Here is a 23,686-nt window from a genome sequence, read left to right as displayed (position 1 = left end):
TGGGGAGACAGGGCAGAATCAGGGTTTGAAGAGATATATTTGGTAGGGCAGGAGCAGGCAGAAACAATGGGTCTACCAGGAAAGTCCTGTTTGTGGGTTTTAGGTAGGAGATAGAAGCAGTGTGGCATTGGGCACTATCAGGTTGGAGGCTGTGGATATTGCTCGATGCAATAAGATCAGTAATGGTCTGGGAGACAGTGACCTAGTGTTTGTTAGTTGGGTCCTGGTCCAGGGAAAGGTACGAGAAGGTGTCCAAGAGCTGCCGTTTGGCCTCTGCGAGGTAGCGGTCTGGGTGTCAAATCACAACGGCGTCACCCTTATCTGCAGGCTTGATGATAAGGTTGAGATTGGTGCAAAATGAATGGAGAGCTGCGAGTTCAGGGGGGTAAGGTTGGAATGAGTGAGGGGAATGGAGAAGTCAGGACGGTCAATGATGAGTCAGCAATTAGAAATGAAAAGCTCAGGAGAGCGTAAGAGGGTGTCCAAGTGGAAGGGGAGTGCTGGAGATGTGAGAGGGGGCCGTGAGCGGCGGAGGGGAGCGTTTGAGGATTCTTTGCCGAAGCAACAGGCACGGAGGCAAAGACGGCAGAAGAAGAGCGCGACATCCTGTCAGGCCCATAACTTCCTGAGGTGCAGCCATAAGTTGTGCAAAGTTAGGCCTCAGCGTCAAAAAGAGGGGCAGGAATGGTAAAGACACATCAGAGTTTGGTGCGGGCTCAGAGGTGTGGAGCAGCGCCATTCATTCCACCATCCCCGTTGTCATGTGCACCACGTAATCAATAGTGGCGGACTCCTCCCCCCCCCCCCCCCCCGCCCCTTCCCGTCAGTGTCGGTGCGCGGAATGCGTACTACGTCACTGGAACCCGAGTATGGTCGCCATTGGGTTAAACGTCTGAGAAATCCGGACGAGGAGCCAAGTTGAAGCTGGGGGGAGGGGGGGGAGGAGGAGAAACGGCGGCCTCTGGTTACTGCTCCGGCCCGAGCCCAGCGCCCCCACACCGCTTGGGATAGCGAGTCTGCAGCTGAGCGGGTGCAAGCGGTGATTAATGAAGCATGTCTGCCACAAGCGTTGACCCTCAGGTAGGCAGGGCCGGCAGGCGGCCGGGTCTTTGTTGTGCCCCCTCTCCCCTGCTGGTTGCTTCACGGGGGCGGGGGGCGATGGATGGCGGGCTCGCTTCCATCTGCGGAGGCCACGGGTGCTCCGGAGCAATCGGGCACTAACACTTTTTTTTCTTCCTTCCCATTTTGCTGTTGCTGTGTGTGTCTATCTGGTGGCCCTAAACAGAGAGCAAAAGGACAAGAGAATAAAGGTAAGATGCTGGCCTGGAGGCCCGGGCTCTTGCAGAGGGGATTAAACAAAGTATAAAGTTGCCCTTAATGTTTGCTTCCTCTTTCATTTTTGAGGAGAGATCGATCTCCCTTTCCTTTACCCGTCTGGGCCGTCTCCTCTGATCTTGGGTCTGCAATCACGTTGGCAGTATATGTGGCGGAAATGTTGGGTAAAGTTAGGAGTTAAGGCCAAGTTTTCCCGGCTCTGGATGATTTGTACAAAGGAAAGATCATATGTTTTTTGCCTTGTTTTATCCAGATGAGCAACTGTGGGGCGAATTTACCTTCACCAGTCTAAATAAAATGAGACTTTTTTTTGTCTCCTTATTTAGCAAAATGCCGTTCTCCAAAACAAAATGCTGGAAATACGATGTGACCATGTAGTTTTTACAGACGGATATTTGTAGATTTGTTTTGCTATTGATTTCCAGCTTTTGTGATTTGTTGTGTAATTGGCATCTTTGAAGATTTATGGAAACGATATCGACGTTTATTAGGATGTCTTGTTTTGCAGTGCAAAATGGTTCGCTGCATCAAAAGGATACAGTGCACGACAACGATTTTGAGCCATACCTAAGCAGCCAGTCTAATCAAGTGAGTCTGTTGCATATTTCATGTATAGAGATCTGGGGGCTGTCAAATCCAGCTATAATAAATGGGGAGAACTTTTTTTATCCTTTGGAAGGTGCGATTATAGTAGTTTAAAAAGTTGTGTTCTTTGCACATTGTACTTTACAGAAGTGTAGACTTAATTGGAGGAGCAAAACATTGTGTGTGTGTGTATTATGGGGCTTCCAGTAGATCTGAAAATACTTTTATATGAACTTTAGGATAGAGCTTGTTTAAGATTTGTGTACATTTTAAATGTAGTGTTGGGATACAAAGTGAACATATCAATCAAAGTATACATTTTTGATGTTATGAAACTATTTCACCTAATGGGGAAAAAATGTTTGTGCCAATTATATTTGCTATTTTAAACATTAGTCAGTTTGACAACTGTCATTTGAAACCATTAACATTATTTGATAAACAGTGCATCCTTTTAATGTTCCATACCAAAAGATGAGGAACTGCACACCTTAGTTTATTATTGGAAAGTTGTACTATTAATATTGATGCCACAAATCTAATTATATTTGATAAAATCTCAATGTTGTGATGGTCTAATTTTTCATTTTCATCGTGCCATACATTTTCACACTCATTTTAAGGAAGCTTTCATGATTGAGCCCACAAACATGTATCCAGTTCTCTGGCTGCCATACTAAGAGTATTTTCTGCAAAAAAAAATCAAAATGTGTTTGTATTTCTGAAGTAGGAATCACTGATTGGTGAAGTAGCTAAAGAACTAATGTTAATTCCTGTTAGTCAGCTTTTATATGCATTTCAATCTGGTGAATGTTCAAAGTCATCATGTTCAGTAACTGAGCAGTTTGTGTGCATCTGAATTCCTTTGATGACGTTTAGTCATTTTTTGCGTTCATAGTATATTAACTCTGTTAATTGAATGATTTAAAAGATTTGTTTTTTTTTGGATCATAACCAATGGAATGTTGCTGATCGCTCTAATATTTGTTTTGTAATGCTTTTGTTCTACTGAAGTAACTTATTGTCTTGTAGGTTGGTTCTGTAATAGTGCCACGCATTGGATGTAAAGACAAATGACTTAAATTCACCCACTATTACATTCCATCTTCTATTTAGAAGTCACTTGATCAGAAATCCTAATAACAAACAACCTGTTGGATCTCTCCAATAAGTTACATTTTTTAAATCAAGTTAGTTATTTGTTCATTGCACAAAAAGGTCTTGAGTTGCGCTCTTTTTTTCCTGTCTGTGCCTGCGGTCTGTGGCAATAATTCTTGAAATACTTTACCAAGTATTCTGGTCGATCCTTGACCAAATACTGGAAGATTATAGTACAGGACAACAGATTGTTGTTGCTGCCTCATTCCATGTACTTATGCATGCATTTCTAGCAGGTGTTACGTGATGGTGATTAGAATCTAGAGCCTCATCTGAATGTCCTTCCTTATTCCAGGGCAGTGAGGCCAATAATAGTATGTCTGCCAATGCGTCAGTTAACTTGGCACACAGTATCAAACTGAGACCATCCTGGTATATGTGACTTGCTTGGTCATTGGATGGTTTACAGTTCCATTCAAGAGCCTACTATATGTAGTAATTGCCTCTTTATTTTTAATGTAATGCAAGTTCAGATCAATTAGTTCAAATTTGCATTTATTATGATGAATTATTTTGTGATATAGATTACTATTGAATTTTGTCTATTGCAAAGAAATGTACTAAGTGTTCCAACTGAGTTAATGTTAAAAGTACTTGCTGTGACTTGCCTTGGGTTGCACACGTTATTAGATGTAACAGATGACTTCAAGTTCATTATGTTAACTTCCCCCAAATATTCCCAGAGTTAACTGAAAATTACACAGTGGCTAACCATGTATTGAATTTTCTTAATATTCAGAATAAAGAATCTTTTAGTTGTTTGGTCTATACTTGCAAAATCATATGAATATTTTCAAAAGCTGAATATTCAAATAAAATAACAGCCCAAGAATAGTAATCTTCACAATTCTGAATATAATTCTGGCCACCAATTTTAGCTCCCTACCTATTAAAACATATCTGAAATGCTTCTGTGTAGTTAAAGATTATTCTGGTAAAATTGAAAGAAGTCCCAGGCATCCTAGAAAATGAATCTAAATGTGAGGTTGGTTAAAGGAAAGGAATTGTAGATACAGGGTATATCTATTGCCTCTTGCATCTTTCTACCATTCAATGAGATAATGTTTGAGCTTTGACTACCCTGTTCTCAATGCCTTTTGGTTAACAAAATTTAATTAATCACATTTAAAATGAATAATCTAGTTGTATGTGTACATCAGTCACAAAAAGCAGGTTAATAACTTTTTTGTGAGAAAATTGAGCAAAAGAAGACTAGGGAAAGCAGGGAATGTCAGTTTAAACTGTATAAACTTGATTGCACCATACCTGGAATATTAAGTACAGTTTTTCTCCATAATATGAAATTCCTTGTTTAAAAAGATATTCTGGTTGGTTATATTTTAACTATAATTTTTTTTATATTTTAGTAATATAAAAGCCCTCCATTGATACTACACCTGAATTGCCTTTCTTAATCCCATGTTCTAATTATGTATTTAAAAAAAAAGATACTGAAAGGACTGCTTTTACATTTTGATTGTATTGTTTAAATTTCTGTTTCCTGTTCTATAGGTTATGAATGACATTAAAAATTCTAAAAGTAAATCCATAGTGATATAAAAATATCTGCAGTTATATATTTTCAGAACAATTTCCTAAAATGGTGGAGCAGATGAATTAATTTTATTACTGTGAATAACTGGATTTTAGAAAAATTATTTTGTACAAATTTGCAGCAGCATTAGAATGGTATTCAACCACTTTCTTGTCAAGAGGATTGATACATTAATTGGAAAATGGCTTTTAGGGGAATCTTGTGTCCGTTGAATATTGAATTCTGAAGTTTATGTAACGTAACTTAAGAATTTCAAAAATGGTTACTGATACATGGTCAATCAGGGGCTGCAATACTTTAAAGAAATTAAATTGTAAGGAAAACGCATTTGTAAAAGTTCTTTAATCATAAAACATGTACTGAATTCCTCAGGAATGAAACAGTTTATTTGTGCATGCAGCAAGTTGCATTTGTGCCAACCATGTGGCAGGCAACAACCATCTCCAATAAAGAAAAGCAAACCATCTCGTATTGAATTCAGTGGTATCGCCATCAGTGGATCCCCACCATCAATATCTTTCAAGAACATAATTGACTAAAAACTAAACTGAATTATTCGTATTAATATTATATCAAAACTTAGTATTATACTGAGTGTTTTATCTGACTCTCAAGCCTTTTGCCACCTGCAAGGTGCAAGTTGGGCATGTGACAGAGTACTTTCCACTTTCCTTGATGGGTGCATCTGTCTTGTACTTAAGATGCTTGGTACCAGCTGGGCACAGTATTTTACTTCATCCATTGTCCACTTATGCAATACATTACAATGACTTGCTGCTGCTTCTCCTTCCATGCCCATCTCTTCTGTCATCTAGAAGACCATACAGTCTTGAGCTGAGTATATTTTGTGGGTCCTGCATTCTCCCTCGGACTAAATCCTGACTGAACTATTATATTAATGCTAGTGCTAGATGTTCAGTAACAGTTCAAAAGGAAAGCCTTAACAACAGTAAGTGTGAACTTTGCAAGAAAAACATCTCAAGAATGAATTCCTTCCTCCTAAGTTTTGAGATGTACTCTTTCCCCCCCCCCCTTTAAATTAAACTTAAATACATATTTTAAATTATTTTCAGTAAAATTTGGCTTTTGGATAGTTTGATAGACTACAAGACCACTTTGGCCTGGCCAAGTGCAGTATTTGTAAGTGGACTTTCTAATGTAGACACCATGTAATATACCTTTATGGGAGAGATGTGAAAGAACACTCAACTGATATCCATTCACGTAATATAATTATTTAAGAGAGTGCAACAGTGAAATTGGTCATGGTGTTGTTGATGTAGCTTGCAATATTTGTGACCAACTTGATTTGCATTTTTGAAGCTCACCACAAATTGAACTCCACAATTGTGAAGCCATGACTTGGTTCCTGTGGGTTGTAATTTGATATTTATGGGCAAAACTTGTAATGTGCAATGTGACAAATAATTGTATTGATTAGGTACTGAATTTTGTAATTAACAAAGATTTTAGGACTTGGAAATTTAAGAATCTATTTTTGTTTCGTTTAAGATAGGAAAATTTAATTTGGTTTGCCAGAGTGTTTGTTAACCGATTATAAGGTCCAGGCTAACAGTGTTGGTGCAGTATACATTTTACATGATTGTCACTTCTCCAGTAAGACACATATTGGTGCCTAAACAATGACATATAAACTGAACCCCAGATCTGAAATGTTAATTCTCTTTTTCTATACAATTTTCTGTTTTAATTTTGTACTTCCAGCATTTGCATTATTTTTGTTTTCAAAGTTGAAGGATCTGAATGAATCAAGATTTACAAAAGGCTTTGAGAAAATATACAAAGCGGGATTATTCCTATTGATTAGGCGATCACTATATGGAGTTATAAATTCAATACAGTAACCATTAAGGCAGAAGTTTTTATAATTAGAATTGTAAATTTGCCTTTAAAATGAAACTATGTAACATAATTTTAAAAAGATATTGATAATTGTTTTAAAATGTCTTTAAAGGATTTCTAAGAGGTGCTGGGAAATGAGAGTGGAATAATGAGTTTCAGTTAAAGTGTTAACCCCGCCAGAGGCATATTGGTCCAAATGGTTTTCCTTCTGTCTCGTAATTTCAGTGATTCCTAACAGATGATGATTCTTTTTCTAAATTAACAATATTGTGTCAATGTCTGAAAGCATTTATATGATAGTCATTGGCATTTACTTTATAGTCATTTATTTAGGGCAAAAATTGAATCAATTTAATGAATTCAGTTGCATTTCAGACCCATTCCATCAACCCAATGCACCCTGAACAAATACTGTTTTCTTTTTGTGGCCTCAATTTAGACAGAACATGTCACACCAATGGAGGCTTAGTCACCTGTCAAAAATGTCTGATGTCTATATCCTACTGTATTATATTTCTTAATATTGTGCTAAACCGTCTTAAGTTGTAAAGTTCTAAATCTGAGCCCTTGTTTGCACTGATCCTAGTCAGGGAATTAATTTTATTGCTCTTGATTTAGTGGTAGAAAATCAGTTCTGCTTTTGCTTATCGTTATTTAGTTTAACTCTACCAGAGAATATGTGTGTGTATATCCTTTCCTACTGGTTGATGTTTGATTGGATGTTCATCACAGGTTTTCCAGGAACAGTTTAGGGCTAATTTTCAAAACATTAGGCTGGAATGTAAATACAATAGTTTTAATTTTGACATACCTCAAGTGTATTTTTTTTCCTCTGGAGGAGAAATTGCATTCATTTAATGACATCTCAGCTTTTCTGAAATTATTACTGTGTTGAAAATACAGGGGGAAAATTATTTTCAGTCCATCCAGTTTCTTGCTTAAGTTGTTTAAAATGGATTGTTCTTTAAAATGGGTGCTTTGTTTGGCATGTCACCTCTAGTGGTAGCTCCTGTAGGTTTGGTACAGTAAAACTCCGATAATCTGGCACCCTGGGGACATAGGTGCTGAACTGGTAGTTTTTTTTGATGCTATTTCTATTAATACCACTATACATTTTTAATTCATTTGTTTCTTAGATGTTACACAATAGTTTAAACTTTCCTGGTTCATTGAAAAATATTAAAGAGAGCCTGGAAAACATCACCCAGAGAACCAGATGCCGAACAATCGGATTGTGGATTATTGGAGTTTTCCATGGCTGCATTTGAAACTGAGTGAAAGGCTATCAACTCTGTCACTCACACTTTTAATGCTCTTTGATATATATGTACCCGCTTCTTCCAGCACGTATTAATTTTCTAAGGTATTTAAGGATTTTGATGTCAGAATATGGCAAACGAAATTGACTATTTCTGAAAATTCTATACTACTTGTACAACATTAACAAATTATTTCAAACCAGATGTATGGTATTTTATTATAGTTCTTTTGCTTTTATAAGTCATGTAGTAACAGATTTACTGTTCAAATACATATTATATTAGTTGATCCTGTGGAATTTTAGTACTAAGTCAGTTTATTTCTGCAATACCCAAGTGATGGGTCTGGTAGAGATTCAGAAGTTTAATTGTATCTTCAAATAGTATTTTTAATTATTTGACTGCTTAATAAAATGAAAATTCTGCAACCAATCACAGTCTTGAAGGTCTTCAAATTAATCAGTTGGATTAACTTTAAATTGAATTATTTTAGAATGGAAGAATAGATAAGTGCAAATGATTATAACGTGGTTCTTTAACCTTTGTCTTTTTTTTAATCAACAGAATAACAGCTATCCTTCAATGACTGATCCATATCTGTCAAGTTATTATGCTCCTTCCATTGGATTTTCCTATTCTCTTAGTGAAGCAGCACCGTGGTCCACTGGTGGTGATCCTCCTATTCCATACTTAACAACCTATGGACAGCTGAGCAATGGAGACCATCATTTCATGCATGATGCTGTCTTTGGTCAACCTGGGGGTCTAGGGAGCACTCCATATTTAAATCAACATAGGTTCAACTTTTTTCCTGAAAACCCCGGGTTTTCTGCATGGGGGACAGGTGGGTCTCAGGGACAACAAACACCAAGCTCAGCATATGGCAGTAGCTATAGTTACCCACCTAGTTCTTTGGGTGGTACAATAGTTGATGGACAGGCAGGGTTTCCGAATGATACTTTGAATAAAGCTCCAGGCATGAATAGCATTGAACAAGGGATGGTTGGATTAAAGATAGGTGGCGCTGTGACATCATCAGGTGTGAAGACAGTGGGGTCTGTGGTAAATAGCCCAGGTATGACCAATGCAGCATCTGGAAATGGCTCAACAGCAGGTGTATCTGCTCCAAAGCCGACATCATGGGCTGCCATTGCAAGTAAACCAGCCAAGCCTCAACCGAAACTAAAACCAAAGACTGGAGCGGCAGTGGGAAGTTCTACGTTGCCCCCACCTCCTATAAAACACAATATGGATATTGGTACATGGGACAATAAAGGACCTGTACCAAAAGCTCCTCCACCTCATCAGGTCCCTACTACTCAGGCAGTTCCTCAGCAGCAGTTGACTCAGCCCCCTCCACCTCAGCAGTTGCAGATTCCACAGCAACCATTTCAGAATCCTCAGCAACCCCCACAGAATCGTTGGATTGCCCCTCGCAACAGAGGTGCAGCATTTGGTCAAAACAATGGAGCTGGTAATGAAAACAACTCTCTGGGTAATGTACCAGTTAGCTCTCCACCAAGCAATGAGACTCATCCTGTCCTTGAAAAACTGAAGGCTGCTTACAGCTACAATCCAAAAGACTTTGACTGGAATGTCAAAAATGGTCGAGTGTTTATTATCAAGAGCTACTCTGAGGATGACATCCATCGCTCCATCAAGTACTCCATTTGGTGCAGTACAGAACATGGCAATAAACGCTTGGACAGTGCGTATCGCTCGATGGCTGGCAAAGGTCCTGTTTACTTACTATTCAGTGTAAATGGCAGTGGACATTTTTGTGGAGTGGCAGAAATGAAATCAGCAGTGGACTATGGTACATGTGCTGGGGTTTGGTCACAGGACAAGTGGAAAGGCAAATTTGATGTAAAGTGGATCTTTGTAAAGGATGTGCCTAATAACCAGCTGAGGCATATCCGTTTGGAAAACAATGATAATAAACCAGTCACTAACTCTCGAGACACACAGGAGGTTCCTTTAGAAAAAGCCAAGCAAGTGCTCAAAATTATTGCTACTTACAAGCACACCACCTCAATTTTTGATGACTTTTCACATTACGAAAAGCGCCAGGAAGAGGAGGAAGTTGTACGTAAGGTGAGTCCTGTTGGGGTATTTATGCGCTTATGATTCAAGTGCAATCAACTTGCTCTCATGTTGGAATATTTGAGTTTATTGTATACATTTGACTGAACAATTACTGTAACTGCAGAAGGAAAAAAATACATAATTACTTACCAATAAAGTTGGAATGTTAGTATAATTGGGACACCCTGGCCGGTGTTGTCATTCAGTATTTGTTTAAGATGATAATTTGGTAACCCTTCAAGGTTTCAAGTCACATCTTTTGCTGTTCTGCAGAAATTGGCAGGAAACACTATCCCCCTACAATCCCATTCCTCCCCCACCCCAGCTTTTTATTATTGTGATTTATAGAGTCCAGAGTGGAGAATGTGATCATCTAAGATGTATTGTTCTGATGCTAGTTAGAAGGTAAAATCCTGATTGTTTCAACTGAGTAGTTGTCATTATATGCAAAATAATTATAACTATGAATGTTGTGCTTTGCATGTCCTTACTACACTCTTCACACTGGATACAAATTTTATTTAGGTTTGTGGGGAATGATTGTACACGGTTTGAAACTGACCTTCAAAAATTAATGACATTAAAAGAACTTCTTAATATGTTCAGGTAGTTCTACTTAAACTGGCAAACATTTAGAAAATGCATAAATTCAGTCATGTCATTTAGGATCAGCAATTTTCTAAATATCCATCAGAGGAGAAATTTATTTTTGGTCAATTGAGCTAAATGTATGCAAGAGTATTGGCTGCCGGTTGTACTTGCTGCCACATGTTCAGTTGAAATGGGACAGCTCTTGTGACCAAAGACAAATTTCTCCCCATTTTTTGTTTCTCTTAAGTCAGATAAACTCTAGGCAATCTCAAGGTTTAAAAGCAGGTGTGGGGAAATAACAAAAAAAATTCTTTAAAATGCAATCCTTTACTGGAGGTAAATTGTTAAAAGAAATGCATTTTGTGATGTAAAAATTCTGATTTGTCCTATAATAAAGGTAGCAAGGTGAAACAACTGAGAATATTCAGTTACACATAATCCGCTGTGTCCCTTTAAGAGTTTTTGGAACAACACCCATTCTCTTTCCCCCCTTCTGAAACCTCTTAACAGTTTCACAAAATCATGAGCTACAGTAGGCACAGAACTAAATGATGTGGACATTTCAGCAGAACTTTGCCAGGGCCTAATTTGCTTCTGTTTAGAAGGTACAATATGATCTAATTGGCATGTTTGAAATGAACTTAATATGACAGTGTAAACGTAGGGAAATTAATTCCTTTGGGAATGCAAACAACAGATTGTGATTACAAAATTGAAGCCACACAATTAAGAAAACATTTTTTTTCCACACAGAGTAGATGTGGAAGTCTGAAATTTCCACCCCCACCCCAACCCCAAAAACAATGCAGCAATTAAAGTTATCTCAAATGTTTAATACTGGATTAAAGGTGAGTAAATGAAATTGAGAAGCCACAATCTAATTAAATGGAGGTACAGATTTAAAGTGCTGAATCCTCTTGTTTTTTTCCCCATATTCAAGGAAGTTGATATTCAGCATTTACTGGTATTATGTTGACTGTCCATTATCGATTAGCCTGTGAGAACTTGGTCAGTTATGAAGTATTCAAAATCTAATCAGTTTTCTCTGACAGCATTTTTCCTTCCCACTATTAGTAAAAGGTATTACATTTGGGTGAACTACTTGGATGTATATGGGACTTGCTCAGCTATAGTAATAAAATCTTTGTGGTTGGGTGTATTCTCATTGTGGAAGTGTTTTGAAACATTGAAGCATGGTTTTGCCTTCACCTGGACAGTAATCTTTAGGAGTGGGTTGCCACGCTTTCACAGAGTGCCTGGTAATCTCTTCACTGATGTTAGGGTTTTATAAAGGAGTGCAATCTGGATTTGATCCATTGGATTATCATAAAAATGGTGAAGATGAAGATCTGCTCCGTTGTTTCATACAAATCTAGACGTGTCCAGGTTGCCATGCAGACATTACATTGTTTCTTATTTGGCTCTTGCATTGTTCATGCAGCTGATGTCTGCATATAACTAACAATACGGTGACTGCATCTAAACCTTTTGATTTCTGCGATCCAGGTATGTGTTCAGCCAGTTAGATAATTTCAATGTTCAGAAACGGTTGTATTATGATACACTTGTATTTAAATTAGCTTTTTTTGTTCCTTCTGAGCACGTTATACATTGATCTGTTTAATGGGAGGTGAAAGTATAGCTTTCTGTTTTAGGTTGTCCACTTTGCAATAGTACAAAAGCCAAGAGAAAGGTTAATTCCTCTGTCCTGATTATTAATTTACTAAAAACATTGATCCGAGTTGCTTCTTAGAAGTTATTGATCATTGCAAATTGAAAATAACATCAGTCTTTTTGAAGCTTTAAGAAAATACTGCAAAGAACAATATGAAGCCAAATCAAAGTATATGTGCAGTCTGACACAAGAATAATGCTGGTGGAATATCTGAAGGTGCAGTCTGGCCTGACTAAGATAAGCTATTCATTTTAGATTGGAACGTAACAGTGCTGTGCAACTTCTTTCATTTCTTGCCTGAATCCAAAATTGCAAAGCTATTTCTTTCATTTTATTGATTCATTCAATTTATTTTTGATTAATTTAATTGTATAAAACTGACCTGAATTTTGTTGGCATTTGCTTTGACATGCAAGCTAAACATGAGTCTTCAGTTTAAAAATAATGAAATCTTCACTTGTGCTAAATCTTAGTCTGTATTGATTTAGGACTCAGTCAAATTTTGTTTTATTTCCAGTAACTACTTGCTATTTTTTTCTGCATTTTATAATAGAAATACCTTGCAGGATTGTTCACCAATGCATAAATTGACTTCAAGCCAAAGGAAAATGTGTAGGAATGATTAAAGTCCTAGATGATATGGTTTTCAATGAGAGAACAAAGGAATGTTCAGAGTGGGAATTCCACAGATCTCAAGTGTAACAACCAGAAATGTAGTGGGTAGAGTGTGTTGAGGAAACCAGAATTGGGGAAAATAATAAATACTTACGAATTGTAAGCTTGGGAGCAGTTAAAGAATGGAATCACAGAATCGTTACCTCACAGAAAGCCATTTGGACTATCAAGTCTGCTTGCTCATTCCTCAGTACCCAAAAACTATTTTCCATCAAGTGCTTTTCCAATTTCCTTTTGAATCCCTGATTGACTCTGTTTCCATCACCTTCCAGAGAGCGAGTTCCCAATGGTAACAATCTTTCTTTCTTTCTTTCTTTCTTTTTTTTGAAGCTTTTCTTCCTATTCCCCCTTATTTTGTAACAATTAGAAATAGTGTTTGATTAGTTGAGAATGGGGCTCTTGAGGCATGGGAAGAGAATTGAGAGAAATTTGTATGTCGGGCAGAGATTTAACACTTTTTTCTTTCCTTTCCCACCAAGATAAGTTTTACCTCAGTGGGAAAGGGAGAAAATGGGAGGCTGTTGAACAGGTGGTGATAATCCATGAGCTGTTTGTAAAAGTTTAAACAAATTTAGTGGGAAAAGAAACCGGCATTATGCTTTCCAAGATGATCCTAGAACGGAAGGCCATTTTGGGACCACAAAGTGGACTACTGCCCTCCTACTGGATTCCTCCTCCTTCAGCCCTTCTACCTATCATCTCTCAGCTTATTACTTCTTCCCCCCCTCCCCCCCTCACCTGGACTCGCCTATCACCTGCCTGCATGTGCTCCTCCCCCCCCCCCCCCCCCCCCCCCCCCCCCCCAAAACCTTCTTATTCTGGCTTTTGGCTTCTGCCCTCTTCCTTTCCCGTGCTGATGAAGGGTCTCTTCTCGAAATGTCGACTGTATATTTCCCTCCATAGATGCTGCCTGACCTGCTCAGTTCCTCCAGCACTTTTTGTATATTGTTCCAGATTCCAGCATCTGCAGAATTTCTTGTCTCCATTTAACTGCTGTACCACTCACTTTTGTATCCAAAGTGACGGTCCCAAAATGAGTATATTCTGGTGGTCACAGCAGTTTGAGATAAAAATGTAATTCGCGGAGATTGTAGTTAGCCTAGGTTCCTTTATTTTGCATTTTAAAGGAATTTAAAATGCAAACTTGTCATTCATTAATCAGTTCAACTAACTAAAATATTAATTTGTTTGATCCCTTTGCTAGCAAGTGCAGTTCCTGACTGGATCATCTAGGATAGTCTTTCCATTGGACAAGTAAATTGAGGGATGTACTTAACTCTGACTGTATGGATGGTTTATCCATTCTGATTCATGAAAAAATTAATTCCTGTAGGGATGCCCAATTTGAATGTGGAGATTACAAAGTTTTATATTGACATAAGGCATTAATTCAAAATAATATTGAGATAAAATGACTCAGTACCAGGTTTTTCCAGTTCTTGCTAATTTGGTCCAGTAATAGCATTTAACTGAGTTTAATGTCTATACTACTTCTGGCATTTAAATAGAAAACCTGTTGTTGAAGTGTAGTGTTATTTATGAGCTCTTATTAAGGGGTGTTGCATTGATGAATGAGTTAACATGTTACTTCTGTCATACATAGTAAACCAACAAATCAAAAAGACATGCCTTTTTGTTTTAAATTTTCAGGACAAGGTTTCTCTGCCAGTGGCTTCTCATTATTTACAAGGTAAATATTATAAAAGAATGTATTAGTTTTTTGAAAAAAAAAGCTTGTGGCATTTTGGATGGTTTTTGTTTACGTGCATATGCCATTTGTAACTCAGCTGGGAAACAAAAAGCTGATCATACTCAGACCAGACTGTAGAATCTTTGGTTGGCTTGGTGACTGCTGAGTGTTTGGGATAGAGTTTGGAAAACAGCTGGCACAGGAAATAGAGTGTAAATTGATTAAAGTTGCCATATAAAGAAATAACTCAATGTAACATTTAACCATTTCATATGTGTGAAAAATGTTTACAAATTGAAAACAAATCTTTTCGAGTTGATGCTTCCAGTTTTCAAATCTGGCCACACATTTTCACTCTTTAGTATCTGGTTTTATTCTCTCTCTTGGAGCATGGCTGCCTGCTGAACTTTATTCCTTGCCTGTGCTATAATAATGTCAGATGATTTTAGAACATACTGTATCATTCTTTCTTGCACCAAGCCCATGGCCTCTGCCAGTACAGTGTATGATACAGGTTTTTGCCTAGAATTTCCTACATGGCAATTCCTGAATTCGGGTTGATTATTGGAGAGGTCCAGAATGCTACACTGCCTCTTATAAAAGTCCAAATTTGCATTGGGTCTTTGAACATGTGACCAAATTGACAGCCATGATAGAGACCAGTTACATGCAAGAATGAAAGCAAAGGTTTGCTGTTCTTCAACAAGCATACTTAAATAAAATGTTGAAGAAATGTTTAATTGTTATCCTATTGTTCCAATCTATGAAGCTTAAAATATGTTCTAGTAAGTTCTCTGGTGCAATTGTACTTCTCAATTCTAATAAAATTTAATTTGCATAGATACAGTTACCAACATGCCTATATGCATTTGTATGCTAAAAATAGAGAAATATTATACTTTAGAAGAAGCCACTAACTGCATTTGCCTGTGAATTATTAAATCTGAATATTGTCACTCAAAGCTTATTTATTCAGCATATTCTTATGCATTTGCACTGTGATCTATGATTCAAGTTACACTGATGTGACATTTTAGGCATTCTCAACATTGTTTATAACGTTATGTTCTATTGAAGAAAACTTTTGGTTGTGATAGAACAATATTTAGAATCATGAACAAGTACGAAAAATAAAATTAAAGTGAATTATTTTCATTTCCTCCAGAAAATTTAGTAATGATCCGAAGCCAGTATTCATATGGTGGGAGGTTTTAGGATGTCTGTCCCATTTGTGACCCTTTTTTTTCCCCATACCCTTTACTACATTCCCCATGCCGTTGCTCCTCAGTTCTTTCTCCTATTGAAAATGGGTGTGATCACGCAACTATCATGAGTGTGAGAGGATCTACAATACCATGCCCATCTGTCTCTGGCGTTGTGGTCATGGTTTTATTTGTAATGAATTCTGTTCTGGCCTTTCACTGAACATAATGTTTATTACCTTTTTCATGACCACAATGTAGCATTATGTGAATTGTCAAACTCCAAGGGAAATAAAATTGGGAAGTCTTGGTTCAAAGATTGCATAAGATCACAAAATCCAAGATGGCTGAAGCATCAGTGTCTGACTTGCCTCTGGTCGGCAAGTGCTCAAAGTCATCCCACTCCTCTTCCCCTTCCAGCCACCGTTCCTATGAAGGCACAGTCATCCAAGCTCCAGGGAGAATGAGCTGCATCAGAACGGCTGCATCTGTCCTCATCCTCTTCAAGTTTTGCTCCAAAGACCTCTGGTAAGCGTCAATAGAAAACTTAATCTAGACCAACAAAGGAGTCATCATTCCGTGGTGTTAAGTTCCAACTAGGTGCCAAGGTGGAGACTGGGGAAAAAAGTTCTTCCCCTACGTTTTGCCTAAACACTTGTGGCAAATTGGAATGGCTACTCCTGACTTCCACTAAATCAGTGTGTTAGATCTTGCACACAATATGTAGTGCAATCTGCATACGTTAGGCATAGTTTGATAGCATTATTTGTACACTTGCTGAAAGAGAGTCCATTACTTTTGATTTCTTTGCAGCCAGCTCCCCAGAAAACTAAAGATGGGAAATAGATGTCGAAATAGAAATGGTGTAAGACTTTTTTGGGACTGCTGTGGGTCATGTACACAATTGGTGTAGCTGAACTAGTTGCAGCTTAAAACCTAGCAAATGTGTCTTTTTTGTTCTTTGTGATAAGCTGTGTAATATTTTGACCCATTCACGGGCTGTATTGACACTTAATTGCAATCTAAGTTGAGGGAAATGCCTATGCCAATTTTCAGGCAGTGCAAAATAAAACTGTTTCCTGGATTTTAACGTATTTCTTTTAGCATGCAGGATAGGGATACATGTCGAATGTTTGTCCCTATTTCAAATTTTAACATACTAGTATTGCTACATTGTAGTCTTTCATTTTATCAACTTGTTTCCATTTCTGTTCCAAATTCTTGTGTTTATATTTTAAGTTTCGATCTACATACTTAATTTTTAAAAAAATTTTATTTACAGCGTGGTAACAGGCTCTTCCGGCCCAATGAGTCCACGCTGCCCATTTTAAACCCAATTAACCTACCCGTACGTCTTTGCAATGTGGGAGGAAACCGGAGCACCCGGAGGGAACCCACGGGAGAATGTACAGACTCCTTACAGACAGCGACGGGAATTGAACCCCAATCGCTGGCGCTGTAATAGCGTTGCGTTAACCGCTGCGCTACTGTATTGAATCCTAGTAGCAAAGAACAATGGCGTTCATGGCTCAATTGATTTGCCAAACAAGGATGAATTGCCAATGAGTGGATTGTAGTAGAACTGCTCCTTCTTTGGGCAATGTTGAGCAATATAAATGAGGCAGCTCTACTGAAACCAGCAGCATGTTGATTTTGACCTATACACAGGAAAACTAGTTACATTTGCAGAAAATATGTTCATAATTATGTTTCAGCATTAATAATTGGACAAATAGAAAAAGTCTGATTACCACAGGCTTTTTTGAGGATCTAGAAACCTCAATGTGGCTAAATTGGATAAAAATTTTAAAAAAACTGTAGAGACTAGAAATCTGAAATAAAATCTAGAAACACTCAGGTCAAGCAGCATTTGTGAAAAGAGAAACATAGTTAACCTATGAGGTCTGAGACCCTTTGTTAGAGCACATTAGGTCACCACTTGATCCCTAGTGAGTGAAGTTTATAGTAAGGTTATCAAAACAGCAAGACAGTATTTAATCTACCTAGTATAGATTCTGTAATTTAATTAAAAGCCAAAATGTGCTGAACACAGCAAGATATAATCTAGTTTCCATGTTTAAGACATTCAGGAATTTGGTCTTGAAAATTTGAGCTGCACCTTGGCACATGGCTGGATTGACATTTCCAACTAATCGAGCAATCGTATTGCAGGCTTCAGTAGGAACACATCATTTTAGTGATTACATATACTGTGCAACTAGTTAGATTAGACCTGTAAGATATCTGCAATGGTGACTCAATTTTGTCAATGATACTGTTCCTCAGACATATTTGAGGCAGAACGTATCAGCCAGGATCTCCAAGTTCCAAGCAAAGGCAGGTCAGTGGAATCAAGGTACTGACCAACCATGATCTCATTGAGATGGGGTTGAAGAATTAATACCCTACTCATGTCCTGTGTTCCATATATTTTCCTGCTTGTTCTAGGTATTGCTTCAAAGCAGTCAATAGTGCCTAAGGAAGGTTCTTGTTCATGGGCCTTTGTTTATTTTCAATATTGCAGATCTTGCTTCTATCAATCTGTGGGCTAAGTTTATTAAATGGTGGAGCAGTGTGATTTCCTTTAGGCTTATGTACTGTTCTGGTGTTCTTAAGGGGCTTATTCTCTCTCATTTTGACTCAACCCTAAATGTTTCCATTATATCTTTCAACATTTCATCATAACTGGGCGCTCCACAGCCTATTCCCTATACCATTTTCTGGCATTTATGATTGCATTAATCCTTAACCCTACCTCCATTTTCTTTAAAGTGCACATGGTCTTGGCTCTTAATCTGCTTGTTATTCACGAGACGCAAAAGCTGCAGTAGTTTTGAGAGCCATTTCCTCTGTCCCCCTGCATCCTAAAAATTCCCAAGAATTCTGAGAAGCCAAGGATTAGGATCATTGTAAAACACATTTTGCACATCTTGATATAATTTAGTTCCACTGTGGTAGACTCTTTCTTTTCCTGTTCTAGAAAGGGAGGATCTTCTAACGTCACAAATCTTCCATTTCTCATAAATCATTCCAGTTGAGAGTTTCAGTGGGAGAAGTTCAGTGGGAAGAAGGTAACAGTTGGCTGTGCAGGTAATGAGAGACTTCTGTTTTGAAAAACTTCTAAGATCCACCTGTAATGAAATAAATATGTTTACTTAATAGAAAGATCCCATTGGAGTTTGCTGCACTATTTCTCCCCTTAAAAATTTGGCCTTTAACCTACTTCCAATCTGATTTTAAAAAAATCATGTCTCTTTGCTCCTAGGAAAATGGTTCAGATAAAGGAGTCTTGGGAAGGTCAGGGTAGGTGAAAGGTTGGTTTGTGTGCAGAGAACATGGGTGGAAATCTTCTGTGTAGAAAACAATTGTTTTCCTTTGAATATGATACCAATTCTCTTGTAATCCTAAATGTCTTTTGACTCTGAGCTGCAAATTTGAAGCTTTTGCTTTGGATAGAAAAAGCAGTAAAAAAAAAATAACGCCCTAATATTGTACTATATGTTGTGGCACACAATTATTGATTTATTTACAGAGTCAAATTACGTTCTTGCCAATTCTAGGATTGCATTTCATTGTCTTTGGGTATTCTGGCCCCGATAGCTTTGTGTAAGTTATAGGGATGGCCCCTCCCCCTTGTTGTAATAGGCCCTTGGTTGGGAATTGGCCTTCAGTGCAGATTGGAATTTTGGTGGGGCGGTATTAAAAGGTAATTCCTTTCCCACTAAGTTGCAAAGATCTGCTACATAATGCAGAGGATTTTCTGAAAGTGCGAAAACTGCTACCTACTTGCTCCTGCATCATGCTGCTGCATCATTGTGATCTGGGGTGTAGTTTTCTGCTGGGAGCCCTACTCCCAGGTGATCGGAAGGGCCAAGCACAGCATGGTTACAGAGTGAATCCATTTCTCAGGATAACTGGCTGGCAGCCCTGATTGAAAAGGCCTGCTGCCCCCACACCAAGGTCATGGGTCTGAAAGCCATTGTTGAATGAGTACCTTGACATTCATGAACATACAGAATCACTATGGATGTATTTTTTTTTAATATTTAAAATTCTAAGCATGAAAAATTACTTAAAAACAATTAGAAGTATTTAGGTTAAATTAATTGCTCTTCCTGGCTTTCTCCCAGCAGTCGATTTCTTCCATCCATTGTCAGGGTCTGTTATACTTGGTCTGGGCTCAGCAGGTACGGAGGTTTCCCAGAGTGATAGCTGAGAAATCTGTAGAAGTTGGTAGTGCTAAGTAGAATGGTGTGCATCAGCCCAAGGCCAGAAATAACCCAGTTACTGACTTTCCGGTTGATTGATCTAGGCCAATCTCAGCCAATATTCTCTGATGTTCATGTAGAAATAACATTTTTTTTAGTGCAAAATAAATCTATAAAGAGCTTATTGCAAGTAAATATCAAGACTTCCAGAAGTTTTTAGTCAACTTTATAAATGACAAGTAAGCTTTAAGAAGTCTGCTGGCGTATTTCACTACATTTGTGATGCCCTCATTTTGGGGGGGTGGGGGGGGGTGCAAGGTGACACTAGGGATAGAACTGTCCCAAACACAATGAATTTCAGTGTGGGACCTGCATTCTCCCTTTGGCCCAATCATAACTGACAAGAATTATGCTGATACAACTGTAGCACAATTGTGAACTTGTGACTAATACTTGCCTGCAGTAGGGCTGCGCTGATGTGAGAACTTCAGGGCTGCTATGTTGTATGTTTTTTAAAAAAAATTATCAAATGTGCAAGCTGTAAAGAACTGATGAGAAATATGGTGTGGGGTTTTCACATCGCACAAGGTACGTAAAAAGGAGCATGTATTAGGATGGATAATAGAATTTTTGAAAAGGGCTGGCATCCTGAGAACCACTTCTGTAAGCATTGCTGGCTTTGGATCATTATCTGAAATATGGAGTTACCTGGACATACTCATGCTTATGACTTGGAGACTCAATTCACAATCTGTCCAATGTGTTTGTTTTCAACTAGAACTCCAGTCAACTACAGTACATTGTTCTTATAGCTAATCAGTTTCCAACAAATTAACAAATGTACTTGATTTGTTTAAAACAAGAAAAGTCTTTGCAATACTGTGAATTAATACATGATTATAATTATAATTTATTGACAAGAATTGCTATTGTTTACATTTTAAAATGCAAAGCAAGAGGATAAGAAAAGACTTTGTTGATGGATTATGAAGTACAGTTGAAAACCTAACAATTGGTTAGTATATTGCATAAAATGTAGGTTAAAAGAAAATAGTTCCTTGTACCTTTACAAAAATAACTCTTTTCTTTCTCTGCAGGAACGCCTGAATCGAAACAAATGATAAGAAAACATTTGACTTGATGAATTATTAAAAAAAAGACTGAAAACCTGGTGCTGGGATCCCAGCATCAGAATGAAATATCAAAGCTTTCTGCTCCAGTGATATCTTTATGTGCAGGGGAATTAAGCTATATCATGTTTTTAATACTCCTCTGTTTTTTTTATTTTTTTTTTGGTTTTGCCCAGACTGGTCTGCATTTTGTTTGTAATTTTGCACCTAAATGCTGTAGCAGTCACTGGTAACTTCTGTTACACTGAAGCTTTAGCTTGCATTTGTTTAGCAATCCTGTGAAGATGAGCCCTTCGTGCTCCTTTTATAGGAAATATTACTGCATCAGCCTTCTGTTGTTTGGATGATGTGATGCTTTCAACGTTACTAGTTTTTGGTGATGTGCGTTAACTTTGAGCTTTTTTTTTCAAGCTGCTGTTAATTTGCATTCTTTCATGAAAATCCCAAGGCCATTTTATTTTTTCTTCTGTAAAGCTGAGCTTTAATGTAGGAGCAAATAGTGGAAATGATGGTTGATGTCTCAAAAAAATTATAAATTGATGCAAACGTCTCTTGATTCTTCGGAGACGAAATATTTTGATTCTTTTTTTCTGTCCGAAAGCTGTACTTTGCTGTACTGTCTGTGAAATGAGGGAACCATTGAAATTGCTGCCGACTGGATAAAGCATGAAACGGTGCTCATGCCTGTTGCTTTAGTTCACAGAAACTTGCACGTGTTTATTGTAGAGGAACTTTACTATCATTAGGAAGCAAACAATTAACTCTTCTAAACTTAGTTATAAAAATGGACCTCAATTTAAAGAAATAAACTATCATTTAGACTTATTTAGACAATTTTAGTTATGTCTATGGAATATTGCCTGTAAGGTAAATGAACATCATTGGGTTGATTTTCTTTCCTCTAGGAGAATACAAGCCTTAATAAACAATATCTGTTTAGCAAGCACAAGTGATTTCTTCTTCATGGCTTCATTCAATTATGTTCGGCTTTCTTTCCATTCACGTTTGGATATACTGTGTTGTTAAAAATGTGTAATGAATAACTATGCATGAATTGCATTGAATTCTGAATCTTCAAGTTTTGTAAATTTCTCTTGAAAGAAATGTCAAGTAACTATGTAAACTAGTCAAGAACTTTGCAATTGATGGATGGTGGTGGAGTTGGTCAGTTGGTATTATGGGTGTATTACACCTGCACGGTACTGTTCAACTCCTTACTATGTTCAGCAATAACCTTCAAGGTGAACAGCCTTGGTGAATAGTTATGGAATGTATGGTTTAGAAATGATCAGTGTATTGAAATGCTGTTCTTTTCTTCCTCATCATTCAGTTAAAAATTATTAATCCAAAATTAGTTAATGCAGCCCTCTGATTAAAATCAGATTCACCTTTCTCTTTTCAAGAGCTCATTAAAGCCTTATTCTTTGACCAAGTTTATTGTTTTCTTTGGTGCTAAATTTTGTCTGATAATGCACTTTTGTTGTGTCATGGGGTGTATATATAAATGTATATCTGAAGATGAGGTGACTGACAGAATTTGGTACCATGATTAAAGATGTATTCACACATGAAAGGTTTTTTCCAATTCACCAGGTTTACAAAACTTTAATTAAAAGAAGTCAGCCAGTTTGAATTATAAGTGCATGGAGTCTTTGAGTTGGCAGGCTCTATGAGCTGCATGGCACACTTGAGGGCTGAATATTCCTAGTATTTTTAAAACTTCGTCCTGTTATGTTGATGCACTCTGGGTAGAATGAATTGCCTAGCAAGATTTTTCAGGTTGGTTTTGAATAAGTGAAAACTTTGAAAATGGGTAATGAAATTCAATTGTTCTGGTTTTTAAAAAAAAAAAGACAGGATTTTTTTCCAATGGATATGCATCCCCAGTGGAATTGGTACTGAATAACAGCATTGTAGACATTTGTACTATGCTGGAAACCTCTTGCAAGTTCCTGTACTCTATGGTGCTGTGCCAGAAATGTGGTAAAGCCCTCTGCTGGCTCTCCTGCAACATTGAAGTGATCTCATCACCTTATGTCTGGACGTAGGTAAAGCTATTGAGGCAATGTGCAGTGGCCCCAGTAAGGAATGGTTTTGGACTGGCTGGGGTGAGTGCTGTTGCCACTAGAATTAGTGAAATATGAGGCTTAAAGTTGAACTCTATAAGGTGAATTCGGGCCATTGCTGGTGTTTAGTAATTGCTGCTCCATGTGATGATAGCCCAAATCCTGCAGGTGTTTTGTTGGATGCAATGGATTCTGCTGTCCCTCCCTCTTTGCATGACTGTACAACTCTTCCCCAGCCTGGAGATTTGTCTATGGTAACAAGCTAAGTGGTTAGCAACCAATCAGCCTTGCCATTCAATGGCATTATCATCACTTAGTTTCCCATCGTCAATATCCTGGGAGTCACCATTGTCCAGAAACTCAACTGAGCGAGCCATATATATTCTGTAACTATGGCAGTAAGTCAGGGACTGGTTATCCTCGAGTGACTTGGCTGCTGATAGCCCAAAGTATTTCTACCATTGAGGCTTCAATCAGGAGCATGATGGAATACTCTCCAATTAGTTTGATGAAAGCAGCACAAGCAACTATGAAGAAGCTTGTCACCATCCATGACAAAGCAGCCCATTTGATTGGCATCCCATCAATCACCCGAGACATTCTTTGCCA

General features: G+C 37.8%; 1 protein-coding gene across 6 annotated transcripts; it reads left to right on the top strand.

The window, feature by feature from the left end:
- The first annotated feature begins 845 nt into the window (after positions 1-845).
- On the top strand, positions 846-22,714 carry LOC127578922 (YTH domain-containing family protein 1-like). 6 transcript variants are annotated; one of them, XR_007957594.1, is made up of 8 exons: positions 871-1,080; positions 1,286-1,310; positions 1,844-1,923; positions 8,320-9,849; positions 14,432-14,471; positions 16,094-16,201; positions 18,654-18,763; positions 20,979-22,714. XR_007957594.1 is itself a non-coding variant. In XM_052031498.1 (6 exons), the coding sequence occupies exons 1-6, from the start codon at positions 1,054-1,056 to the stop codon at positions 21,020-21,022; spliced, it is 1,746 nt and encodes a 581-aa protein (XP_051887458.1). In that variant the 5' UTR covers positions 856-1,053; the 3' UTR covers positions 21,023-22,710. The 6 variants fall into 6 exon arrangements, 4 of the variants coding, with proteins under 4 accessions (XP_051887460.1, XP_051887458.1, XP_051887461.1 ...); XR_007957593.1 differs by lacking the exon at positions 18,654-18,763 and having other exon boundaries at positions 20,979-22,713; XM_052031498.1 differs by lacking the exons at positions 16,094-16,201; positions 18,654-18,763 and having other exon boundaries at positions 856-1,080; positions 20,979-22,710.
- Positions 22,715-23,686: the final 972 nt, after the last annotated feature.

The sequence above is a fragment of the Pristis pectinata genome, chromosome 16 (genome assembly GCF_009764475.1).
Source record: "Pristis pectinata isolate sPriPec2 chromosome 16, sPriPec2.1.pri, whole genome shotgun sequence".
NCBI classification, from domain to species: Eukaryota; Metazoa; Chordata; class Chondrichthyes; order Rhinopristiformes; family Pristidae; genus Pristis; species Pristis pectinata.
The sequence above is the reverse complement of the archived record's forward strand: the minus strand, read 5'-3'. Positions and strand labels throughout refer to the sequence as shown.